Genomic DNA, 13,866 nt, shown 5'->3' on the forward strand with positions numbered 1-13,866 from the left:
AAACATTTAATAACTTTTGAAAACAATTTTTCATTTGCAATGAAAGACACTACATTTCGAAGCAAGAAATAAAAGAGAAGAAGAACATATCCCAAAGTAGTTTAAAGGATATCAGATGAAGGGCTAAGGTTGGGGAGCAGGAAGGGTTGAAAATCTATCGTGTTCGAAGTTTCGTAAAAAGAAAAGGATAAGAGAGTATTGGTAGTCTATAGCGTTATCGTAACGTAATAGTATAGTACACCGGCAGTAACGTAAACTTGTTGACGTGCGCAAGTTGAGCCGAGAGTAACAAGAAGTAGGCTCGAATTCGTGGAATTTGCAAGGCAAAGGAGTATATATATATATATACGTTCGTTGCACGCTTTAGGCTTCCCTTCTTATACGTACAACGTATGTACCAAGCATAAATAGATTCATGGGTATAATAAGCCACCAATATATATATATATATATATTATACCATATATACATATATATTCTGTAAGTATTCTCTAAGGTATTCTTACATACATGCACATATTACATACACAAATTCGTGGATAATATAAACCACTCGATATATACGAGAGTACATACATACATACATACATACATACATACATACATACATACGCACATATATACTAATACAAATATAAATAAATTCATGGTTATAGTATCCTACTCGACACACGCAAGCATTCACGCATATCTATACGCATCTAGTTACTATTTCACCATACACGATACTTGTATTATCGGTTAACATAGTATCCATCTCATATAAGTATCGGAGAATTAGTTTGGATGCAAATTTTTTAAATTAAAATTCCATAAAAATCGATTAACGGCTCTAATAGAAAAACATATAAAGAGAACGAGTGTATATAGGGCTCATCTACACTTAATCTTGTATTATTAAAAGCAATATTTTCTAAGACGGCCATTTTTGATATAGAGAGTGTATAAGGGATGAATTCATCTTTCTGGGTGATTGGTAAAAAGGGGTGGCATGGGGGAGGTAAAAGGGATGAGGTTAAAGCATAAGGCTGTTCACGCGCGAAGGGAGCCACGAAGTGGTGCATCGACTTGGTGCATCGCGTGCAACGAATAGATGATCCTTTGCCCTAAGGCGAGGTGATTTTTGAAGGCTTCGTTACCTACCACCGTCTCGTACTAACCCTTGGAAAAGGATTCGATAAATTGCACGATCCTACGAGAGAGAGAAAGAGAGAGAAAGTCTTTACGAATCGAGGAGTGGGTGGTAAGTAAGGGAGGGTGGAATTTGGAAGAAGGAAAAGAGAATAAACGGAATAAAGGAAAGAAAAGAAGTATAATGAAAAAGAAAAAAAATAATAAATAAAAAAATAAAAAAAAGTATAAAAGAGAAAATAGGGGAGAAGCTTTCCCGTTCGAATTTTTATTGAATACTTTTACGTGTGTATGAGTTAAAATTTTTCGATACAAAGGAAACGGAAAGTAACTTTCATCCATTTTTCTTTTTATAGAATATATATATATATATATATATATATATATATATATATATATATATATATATATATATATTTTCTACTTCTTTTTTGTCTTCGTTTTTATTTATTTTTTTCTCTATCTCAAAGCCTTGGAGCTTTTGTCGAAGTAAGTACTCTTATATATCCTCATTCTCACTCTTACACTCTCTTTCTCTCTCTAGGAGAGAACTCTTGCGAGCTTTTATTCTCTCTTTATTTTTCTCTATTCATCTATCTCTCTATATTTCTCAAACAGGAAAATAAAAATTGTTTGTAGCTTGGTTCAGACGCATTCCAACATCGATACTCCTTTCTTTATTGCGACAACGTCCAAACCTTACTGAAAATCATCAGTCACAGTCATGAAACCCTCCTTTCTATACCTTTTTCTTCTTCCACTTTCTTTCGTTTTTACTTGCCAAAGGGCGTTCTTTGAATCAAGCTAAGTCTTACGAACTGAGAAAAACAACTTTGAACGCGTTGATACATTTTCTTCTTCTTCTTCTTCTTCTTCTTCTTCTTCTTCTTCTTCTTCTTCTTCTTCTTCTTCTTCTTCTACTTCGTTTCCTTATTATTCTTTTTAGTTCAAACACTAACAATTCTAACACGAACGACAATATATTTTTATTTTTAGTTCTTTTATCGAAAGAACAAGATTTTTATATTTTCTTGATTACAAAAGAGATAAAAATCCAAAAATTTTATAATAAGAAAAAACAAATAATAGGATATTTACTTTAATTAAATTAATTAATTTTGTTTTCTACCTCGTGATTTAAATTATTCGTTAAACCATTACCCGCTACAATACGAAAATGCAAACAAAAAATTAAATTAAATGTATAATGATATTCATACTAACGAAATATAACTATTTTTGCAACAATTGCAATTATTTTTTTTTTATTTAAATTTAAAAATTATTTTATATCATTAATTATTCGTTTCAAATAAAATAGTGAGAATTTGTAATATTCTATAAATTTTTAACGAATATATTTTGTTCTAAAGTTGTAGTTTATAAAAAAAAAACAAAATTTGAAAATACGTCCTAATAAAAGACCATTGGGTAATGGGTATGGTATAATATTGGTGGGTAATGGGTTAAGTAGGACATTCATATTATTTTTGAATATACGTGAGATATTCAAAAATTTATTTGTTAATAGTAATTTTATTTTCCGATGATTCAACAAAAGCAGACGAGTCATTATTTTAAAGAACTACAATTTTATTTGCATATAGCAATTCAATTGTCCTTATTTAAGCAATTACGAATTTGTCAGGATGTAACAATTGAATTATTTCAAGAGTTAGCATTCGTTAACATCTTACAACTTGTAACAATGTTAAAATTATTTAATTCAAGAATTACAATTTAAATCGATTGTCTTTATTTCGAGAGTATAAACTGAATTTGTTAGCATAAATATACAGTAATAATTGTAAATTGATTTTGTGATTAAATGACGTTAAAAAATATTTCTTTCAAATATGTTTCATCATTTTTCGAACAATTTGTATTTATTTAAAACATGTTAAATTAACATCTTGTTTTACCTTAACACATAACTTTATTTCGATTGTATGTGTTACATTACATTAATACACGTATGCATTTATGCGTGTAAATTAAATAAATAAAAAATAACAAATAAAAATCATGAACGCAATTAATGTCTTGTTCTCACGCTATAATTTTCCAAACAATTTCCACACCTAAAAAATTCTAAAGTATTCAAGATTTTTCATAATTGTCTTGCGTAATACGATTCGCTCAATTTGTTTTCAGAACTCACGTGAAAACGTCATTATCTTGATGGATTGAACGAACGTTAATTATAATAACAATTTAAATCAATATGTTAGTACAAATGGTTATTACGTGTTTGTAAAGAATTGATTGGTATGATTACATAACTTTATGAATATTAAAAAGATAAATATAATTCCTAATGCAATCTAATTACCTGTCATAATTAATCGATTATTATATAGTATCATTAAATTATTTCAGAGATATCATTAGTATATTAAATAATCCAAATGTTATATAATTTAAATCAATACGTATAAAATAATATAACACATATCATTTACTATATAATATAATCATATTATGAATAATCAAAATAAATAAATGTAAATAAATATAAATAAATTTATAAATATATGCACCACATTCTTATAATATCCAAAGATATATTTTAATTTTTCATACAATAATCCCATATATATATATACTCTAATTATCCAATCCGTATACAGTGCATACGTATATCAATGATTATATTCAAATATATATATATATTTTATAGGTAATTTCTATCGTAATAACCATACACAGGTGTACATGTGAGATCTATTTCGTGATTTGAAATGATGACCTATGCTTTTAGTTACAAAATCTGTACTCATCGATCGTGATACCTACATGCATACGAACTTTCCAATTAATCCATACCGATAGCTCATTGAACAATGCTGAATAGGGTGTATCATTGATAGCTTTGATCTCTCACAAGAGGATATGGCGTTAGTAAACAATTTTCTGACTCTCTCTCTCTCTCTCGCATAAAATCGATTTCAATGAATAAAACGATTGCTTGCTTGTTTTACGATCGGAATGCATTCAACAATGTTATCTCTCATTGCTCTTTTAACATCTATCCATGGCTTGATTGAACAAACTTTATCGTTTCACGCCCACGATATCACCTCAAACTATATAATCTTTATTTTATTCTATTCTATTCTATTCTATTTTAATTTAACCATTCGAATAACTTGAAATGTTTTATTTTCTTATTATTTTCATTTTAATAAAAAAAAAAAAACCGTTTATATTTTTTTACGTTAATTAATATGACTGTTATTTATCTTACGGTTCAGTGTTCTTTTATTCAATATTTATATTCAACATTTTATATATTTTATTTTTCATGACATTTCAATATTCGTTGAAAATATTATTTATAACAAATACAATATCGTTGGTAAAAAATAAATAATAAGTTGCGTCTACTCGTTATAATATATTATAATTGTTTTTAATTATTATTTTAATAAATGATAATATAAGATTTTTTGTTGTTTCTTTTTTTTTTGTCATTCTTATTTGACTCTAAATTTGTCCCGTGATTTCTTTTTTTTTTTTTTTCTTGTACTTTAAATCGAATTTTATTTAAATTGTATTTATTACACAGTACTTGAAAAAACTTGTCGAATTAATTTAATACGCGTTTTCCTAACTCCATCTTCCGTTCTTTGATCTTGTAAAATAACTCGCAAGAAGTACCAGCAAGTTTCGTCCTTTTTAAAAACTTTCTTGAATATCCTTCCGTGAAGAATATATTTCAAGCTTCACATAGATACTCGTGTAAATTGCTCGAACTAAATTTTATTTTACTTTCTTGAAAAAATATTAAATATAGCTGTATCAATAAGTACTTAAAGGAAAAGAAAATATTTCAAAAATTATTCAAAACTTTTTTTACTCTTTTGATTAATTAAGAAAAACAACTTTTCCTCGTTCTCTAATGAAACGTGCTGGTATTTTTTTTTTTTTTATACTTTATTTTATGTTCAACATCAATTTTATTTTTTTTTTTTTTTTGAATATAAGATTTATGTATGTATAAGAGTAAAGTATATGTATATGAACGATATAAGAGAATGAGAGACTTTAATGCACGATAAGAAAATAATCAAATTCGTTGGAGCATTTTTATCAAACAACTTTAAAGATACCATGTCAAATCGAAAAGAATCTTAAACTTTTTTTTCTCACCACTTCTTTTTTTTCTTTTTTTTTTTTTTTTCATTTTCAAGACAAATATATTTTACACCGTCGAAAAGAATGATAAAGGATTCGTGGAAACTTTACTCTCTGAGTGAATTGGACCGTGCACTCGAATAAATTTAAAGATTCCTTTTACTTCTTTGCACATATCTATCGTATTTCATCGAAATAAAAAAGATTAGATTATCGGAATGACAATGAGGATGATGCCTTTTATTTCTTAAAATTGAAAACTATTGAAATATCTTAACTAGAAAATTCATATTATTTATTTATATGATACACATAAAAGTCAAAGTTATATGATTTTTGCATGTGACTCGATGAAAATATATATTTATTGAAATAATATTATCGTATGAAATAAAATTATAGTTAAATTCTTACTTCGACATAAGCTTTGGGAAACATTTCACACGATTGAACAAGTATTTTTGAACAATTGAACTCGATGAAGAAAAAGAAAAAGAAAATGAAAAAGAAAAAGAAGTGAAAGGAAAAAAAGTACTGTTCTGAAAGTGTTCATGGGTTCAATTGCTTGCGAGACGAACTCTTGAAGAACGCAAGCCTGATTGCAACCTCTGACTCATTCAAGGAATGAATATCCTCTATCTTTTTCTTTTTCTTTTCAATGTAAAGTTCGTGCTTTCAAGAGATAAAACTTATCTTCGATCAGACGTAAACACTGTCATATTTAAAGATATATATATATATATACATACATTTTCTCACATGTACTCGCGTATGTTTTAAAAGTAATACTGCTTTGAAAAATATTACGTGAATTCAATATTAATAATTTCAAATGTTATTATACACGGAAATAAAACATTAACTTTAGTAATATATAAAATGTAATATATAAAATACGCTATATAAAGAATAATTATCTATATTGTCATTTTTTTCATATACTCATTATAATTTAATCACAAATAAAATCTTGGAAAAATGTTGTCGTTAGAAAAAAAAAAAAAGTTAAAGAAATAAACCCTCCACTAACCCTTATAATAATTATTTAACATTTTCTTTTCTTATTTTTTTTTTCTTTTTATTACATAACAACATGCCGTACTTTATCCGACCCTTCAATTTTTCAATTTAACCGTAACGTTATCGAAGATGAGAGTTCTCTCAAGAGCAGCATCAGTAGCTAAGCAGCCACGAGAAAATTCATGAGAATTTCTTTTCTTCCTTTACCTCTATATTTTTATCTTCCTTATATATATATATATATTCTTTATTCACAAGAGAGAAGCACGTCGATTTTTAAGAATGGGGATGAAGTGGGGTTGAAAGGAGACTTGACGAAGATGTTTCGTAAACATAGTGAGTGTATGTACCCTCGTTCATTCGTTCTTCTTCTCTCTTTCTCTTTTTCTAATTCACTCTCATTCACTCTCATTTACTCTCATTTACTCTCTTGCCTCTTATAAAGACGCTGTCGACTTTTTCTCATCGTCCGGAACTTTTCCGGACGGTTGCGGAGTCGTTGGCCATGTTTTTCCTGGACGCTGTTGACGGTCGGAGGGGTAGTAGTAGTAGAATAAAAAGAAGGAGGAGGGTAGTAGGCGGCAAAAGAGCGTTTAAAAACTGTGAAAACGTCTGCGTGTAAGGGTGGAATAAAATAAGATGAGAAAAGGGATCGGCAAGTGGATGAATTTCTTAGTTGCATCCTCCTCCTCCTCCTCCTTCACCTTCTCGTCATCTTTTTTTCTTCATTTCTTTTTTTTTTCTCTTTTATTTATGTTAAAGTATCTGTATCCATTTTTTTACTTACTAGCTTCAAGTACGAAAAACGAAACTATTCGACGAATTTAAAAATGTCTCCGGTTGAAGTAGCAAATAAAAATTCTTTAATGTAATACAGGACACGTTTCATTGAAAAAGTTTTTTTTACATGCAAATAGATATATAAATATAATAATATCAACGAAATATTAAATAATATCTAATCTTCTTAATATATATATAAATTACGTGTCACGTTGTTTGTCCGCAATGGACTCCTAAGCTACTGAACCCATTTTAAAAAAATTTTTCCACACTGCACGGAGTTTCATTCAACTTGAAAGATACAATAGTTTATATCTCAATTTATAATCGCAATATTTTTTTTATTAATTCATTTACTTAAAGACGTGTGTCGGACTGATTGTGAGCCACAGGAAATAAGTGTAATTGTAATGTAAATAAATTATATATAGTAAGGCGTAAAAAAAAGTGCATTTACCTATTTATATATTATATAATTCCTAGCAAAAAAAGCTTTCAAATAAACTATTCTTCGATCAGAAATACGAGAAAGGATTATCGCGAAGAATGCGACATTAAGCTATAGAACGCGCGAATATGGCATCCTATGAGAATGCAAATGGGTTCTCTACCGGCGCTAAATTTGCGAGAATGTCGTGAACGACGAGACGTCTTGTCGGAACGTTTCTGAGTAACGTTTAAGAGAGACGCATGACGTCGTCTTCCACCTCCTTTTCCTTTCCTTCCCCCTTTCTCTCACCCTCTTTCTCTCACCCTCTTTTCTCTCTCTCTCTCTCTGTTTTTCCCAACTCCAACCACCCATCCACCCACTTAACTCTCTCATCTTTCCTCCTTTCCTCTTTCCTTTCTTCGCAAGTTGCCAACGGGAGAACTTGCAGCTGTTGGAAATTATCCACTTTGATTGCCGTTGAAATTCGTGCAACGGAAGGAAACCAGAGATCTATTAATTTTCCAATCAATCTCAAGTAATTTGACATAATTTTCTTGGTACCTATTATCCCTTTTCGTACAACCTTATAATCTTTTTATCGTGAAAGTAAAACTTAATATATATTTCTGTAACTTCTAAGAAATTTTATGATTATTTCTATATATATGTATACACAAACACTTAGTGTCCTATATTTCTATTCGCGACACTATACGATGATCAAACGAGAATCACGCTATTTCTCTTTTATTTTCTCTTCTTGATTTTGTAAACAATCAATCCTGTAAAAAGAAAAGAAAAAAAAAAGAAAAAAAAAACACGAATCGATTAAACTAAAATCGATGCAAGTTACTCGTCAATCAAACGGATTTAGAACGCATTGCAAACACCATTCGTTACGAGCTTGACAAAATAGTAATCAAATTTCGAATCCAAAGGGTTGTATCACTGAAAGGCGACATCATTTGGATTCAATGTCAAAATGAGTTCTGCAGGTTTAATAAATATCATCAAGTAATACACAAATAACTAGACTACATCAAAAGCTATCATAATTAGAAACGTATATTAAAATTACATGTAATTACTTTTATCAGTATATTGAAGATATATTCTCAATCTTTTTATATATCAAAAATAAAGTTAAAAAATAGACACATAATACTTTTGCATAAAAATACAAAAGCAAACAAATTGCAAATAATAAATAAAATAAGAATATTATTAAAAGTAGGATATAGAACGTGACCAAATTGAAACAATTATTATTATAAATGTATCCGTTGAGGTAGTCAATTGATCGAATTTAATCATTTGCCAATGTCAATATCAATTAAATTAATTCGTCATCGTATCATTCGGATATTGCTCGTTGAAATTACACGAAATAATGTCAATGGAAATGTAATAATAGAAATATATATATATTTATTTTTCTTTCTAACTATCACTAAACATCTAGAAAATGTCTCTGTAACTTTATCCAAAATAAAAATAAAATAGATAAAGATACGAAATAAGATTTTGCATTATATTAATTAATATTACTTTTGAAAGCTAAAAGAAAAACATTTTCGTTATATTTAAAAATAAAAATGTAAAAAATACTTTTTCTATGAATATCAAGTAAACGTTGTATATATATATATATATATATATATATATATATATATATATATATATATATATATATCTTCTTTTACTATTATTTTTCTTTCTTTTTCTTTCTCTCATATTTCAGAGTCAAACACACGCGTCATTTCTTTCATCCTTTACCTTATCGTCATATCTTTTGAATCTTAGAAGCAGCAAAAGTTGTACCTTACAGAGTGAACCGTGCACGGTTCGTACCGTTCGTACCGTTCGTACCGTGCCGTGAACTTTATCGCTATCGATCTTCTCTGAAATGGAAATTTCGACGAAGCGAAGAAGGTCACTGGTTGGTTCAACGAAAGAGAAAGAGAAAAAGGATGCAAGATGGGAATACGTGTGAAGGCGAATGAACAAAGCGAGTGCAGAAGATCGTTTCATAGTCGAGAACTATGAGATCAAACATCGAGATTGTTCCAACTTTTTTAGATCGTTTACGGTAAAAAAAAAAAAAACGATATAAGAATTTCATCGTTATGAAAAAAGAAAAAATATATTTATATATATAAAATTTTGATGAGAGACTAAAATACAAAAATTTGACGTTTGTCAAATTAAATAAACAGAAAATAAATTTCATAAGAAAATAGAAACTAAACTTATGATAACGTTTAGTTATTAATATTTTTATTAATTATATATATATACACAAATATTTCAATCTTACGATTAAATTTATAATATATATAAATAATAATAAATATAAAAATATAAATCGAAGGAGTCCAGCAAGTATATTGAATGAAAGTAAATCACGATAGATATAAACTGGGATTGAGATAAAAGAAAAAAATTATAGGAAATATATATATATATATATATATATATATATATAGAGAGAGAGAGAGAGAGTCCAGTGTATCCGTGGTTTCTTATATTTTATTTTTCTTTTCCAAAAAAAAAAAAAAAACACGGACGAAAATCTTGTCCGAAATCGAGCAATTCGCAGGCATCGACTGAGGTCTTAGCAAAAAGGAATAAAAAAGAAAAAAAAAAGTTGGTTAAAAGAAGGTGAAGCTCTTTTTAGAAAAGACTTTTTTCTCGGGTAATGTTAAAAAAAAAAAAAAAAGAAAATACCCTGGTTGAAATTTTCGGGCTTGTGCGGTTCTCTCTTTTCCTACCCTTTACCTAGAAGACATTTTACCGAGTTCATTTGGTAAGAAATCGTCGTCGTTGTCGTCGTCCTGAAAACGCATACACCCACCCTACCATCCCTTCCAATATCGTACTAGAAAATCGAATCGTGAAAGTAAGCGAACTGGCAAACCAACGAAAACGATTGTGCTCAAGTACGCGAAAGAGTTTTAGCTTATCCTAGCCTCTTTTACTTCAACTAATAAATGCTGTTCTCCTATTAAGAAACTTCACGAACCTTAAAACTACCTATCTTCTACATTTTTTACAACGTTCATTCACTTATCTATATTGTAATATTATTATTATTTTTTTTTTTTAATTTAAGAAACAAAAAAACAAAACAACAAAAATATTCAAACGAAATTTGACTTATTCCAAACGAATAATAAAATAATAATCAATGTTAGTTAATTACCATAATTAAGCTAGTTAAACAGTTTATAGTAGTGATCTTTGTAAAATTTTACTAAAATTATTTATACTATATTATTATATAGATATATATTAATGTACATTAATGTAAGACCAAGTTTTCTTTAACTTCGTTTAAATTTGCATCTTCTTAACAACAACAACAACCAAATTAAATAAAATAAAATACATAAATTCGACTAATGAAAAATATGATAACGTAAAAGGTAAAACGTGTTATTACAGTATAATTAAACTAGATAATATTTTCAAAAAAAAATATATATATATATATATATATATATATATATATATATATATATATGTATAATTAAACAAGAAACAAATTAGATTAAATAAATAATAATACTAGAAAAAGAAAAAAGCCTCAAAGAAGGTACATTAAAATCTACTTAAATAAAAGCAATCTTCTTATTTAATGTATCATCAAAGCTTTACTACTAATTTGTATTTTTTTTTTATTTGTATGCAGAATGTGCGTCAAAAAGCGGAGGCTCGGTTGTCGAGCATCATTCTTCAGCGTACTGGGAGCAACCCTTTAGTCAACCTTATTTCGACAACACAACCAAGAGAGAAACTACAACGACAGTCGGTCAATCCGCTTACTTACATTGCAGAGTACGCAATCTTGGAGATCGTGCTGTAAGTATTACCTGAATATTTTATATCCTTCTCGTAGTAAGGAAAGAAGATAAAGAAAGAAAGATAAAAAAAAAAAAAGAGAGAAAAACAATAAGACAAATCTTATACCAATGAAAATCAATCCGTACGATATTGAGAAATAAAACAATGACAAACCTTTTTACGAATATTATTAAATAATAAGTTTCACGTGTTGTCCCACGAATAATAAATTATTTTTTTAATAATATTATCTAAATAATAGATAATAATTATTAGAAAATAATTCAAAATAATAATATGCATGTATTGTTTACATTTGGTATAATTGATAAAATTGAAAAATTCTATTTTTCTTAAAAGATTCCATCAAATTTGTCAAATATGAATTTGTTCGATTGGAAAGAAACATTTTCTTTATTCTTCACCTTCCGGTTATTTTCTTGTATTTTTCCTTCTCTTTCTCTTTAAATTCATATTTCGTATTTTTCTTCCAAAGTAAACGGTTGACTGATCTCACAATAACCTCCTACCCACCCTCCTCTCTTTTACTTTCTCTCTAAAATTCATATTTCGTATTTCGTTTCAGTGTAAAACGCTTGACTGATCTCACAATAATCTTCTCTCGCTTTCTTTCTTTTGCTGTTCATCATTCAGAAAGATGAAAATTTTTACGATTATCCAAAGTGTACAGTTAATTATTAATACGGTGGTTGTTTAAAAAAAAACATAATAATCACTCCTAATAACCATAATCTTATGATTTCTTGAATCTTTACTCTAAGATCGGCACGTGTGTTCGCTCTTAACGTAATTTCGCGGATAGGTGGGTTTCATAGGTGTGACAGAACTTCGACAAAGAGATAAATTCACACAGGGAGATTGTGGCTGTTCGAGAGAGAGAGAGAGAAAGAGAGAGAGAGACAGAGAGAGAGACTGAGATGGAGAATAGAACAGGTCGACATCACGCGTTATCGCTTGGACTCATGCATCAAGCTCGGTGACGCGCCAGGAAGCCGTCAAGCTCCAATCACCGATCGTAATCGGCGATAAATCAAATTTCGCAAACGTCCACTCGACACACATACGTACAAACATAAGACACACGTACATATGTATGATGTTTGTGGATCCAAGGAAAATACGAGAGTCATGATGGGAGTCATGACTTTAAAAGATCGAGTGATTTTTCTAAGAATATTTTCTCAACTTACAAATGAGTCAGCTATTATCACGAAGATTACGAGTAAGGATACAAATGTGTCACACAGGAACGTTTTAGATGATTCATTTTATCGTTAAATTCGAAATAAATAAAAAAGAAAAAAAAGACTAAATAAAAAAAGTTCTATTGACCGGAGCAAAAAGAAGCACTTTGCAATTCTCTTTTTTTGGGGGAGGGTGGTGGTAAAAAAGGGTACACAGAAATGCACGTTTTCGCGTATACTACGAAGTTCGAGATAGACCATAGGAAATCGTGATCGCAATCGTCACGCGCGTATCATCCGATAAACGTTCTGTTGACTATTTTTCTTTTTTATTCCTTTCTTTTTTCATCTCTCTCTCTTTCTCTCTCTCTCTCTCTCTCTCTCTCTCTCTCTCGATTCTTTTTTTGTTTCACTTTTGTGCAATTTCACCGTAGCACTCGTTTCCGAATCAACAGGGAATGGTCATCGTTCTCTTGTTGCGGTCGTTTCATTGCATCGATAGATAGTCGTCTCTCCTATGAACAATTTTCATCTACAAAATTTTCTTCGAAATGTCCAAAAAAAAAATGATAAAACTATTTTCCTATCCTATTCGTGAATTTATAATTTTTAATTTGGAAAATGTCTATGCTAATAAATCTACTTTTACTTTTAATTGATAATACTTTGAATATTTCGTAAAAAAAATTTAGACTTAATAAAAAATGTTTTCCATTATCTAACAAGATATATAAACTGACTAATTAACTAATAGAGTATTATTTTTCTAACATTTGACTACAGGTATCGTGGATAAGAAAACGAGATCTACATATACTAACCGTAGGAATTTTAACTTACACGAACGATCAACGTTTTCAATCATTGCACAGCGATGGAAGCGACGAATGGACCTTGAAAATTAGTTCACCCCAAGTCAGAGACAGCGGGACTTACGAGTGCCAAGTTTCGACCGAACCGAAGATCAGCCAAGCATTTAATTTGAGCGTAGTGGGCAAGTATAATTCCTCAATTATTTTATTATAACTAAAAACGTTGGAAAACAAAAAAGAAAGAAAACAAATTAAAAACTAAAATTAATAACGCGATCAATAATTTTTGGAAATATTTCATAAAATTTCATTAACCGTTCTCTTATGAATTTCAATAATGTTTCTTTTAGAAAGTTTCACGATCGTCGATCAAATGACGTTGATCAAATTAAGATACTTCGAAAGTTATATATATATGCGTGTACATATATATCTTCTATAGATTTATATATATATATAAACGACAGTGGTGGTGGGTGTTACGAGTTACAATACCGCATTTCGT

The 13,866-nt window shown here is 29.0% G+C and overlaps 1 protein-coding gene and 1 long non-coding RNA gene across 6 annotated transcripts in view; one reads left to right on the forward strand and one right to left on the reverse strand.

Annotated features, from left to right (window-relative positions):
- LOC107072357 (opioid-binding protein/cell adhesion molecule homolog) overlaps positions 1 to 13,866 on the forward strand; it is a 230,393-nt gene that overhangs the window by 180,446 nt on the left and 36,081 nt on the right. For all 5 annotated transcript variants that reach the window (XM_015332223.2, XM_089178976.1, XM_089178979.1 and 2 more), the window contains 2 exons: positions 11,193 to 11,362; positions 13,333 to 13,543. In XM_015332223.2, the coding sequence (XP_015187709.1) occupies positions 11,193 to 11,362; positions 13,333 to 13,543 (381 nt within the window). The remainder of the gene's footprint in view (positions 1 to 11,192; positions 11,363 to 13,332; positions 13,544 to 13,866) is intronic.
- LOC149030505 (uncharacterized) overlaps positions 1 to 13,866 on the reverse strand; it is a 159,962-nt gene that overhangs the window by 97,141 nt on the left and 48,955 nt on the right. The gene's annotated exons all lie outside the window — the stretch shown is intronic.

The sequence above is a fragment of the Polistes dominula genome, unplaced genomic scaffold (assembly GCF_049000335.1).
Source record: "Polistes dominula isolate Pdom_NZ unplaced genomic scaffold, Pdom_raw_medaka contig_18, whole genome shotgun sequence".
NCBI lineage: Eukaryota > Metazoa > Arthropoda > Insecta > Hymenoptera > Vespidae > Polistes > Polistes dominula.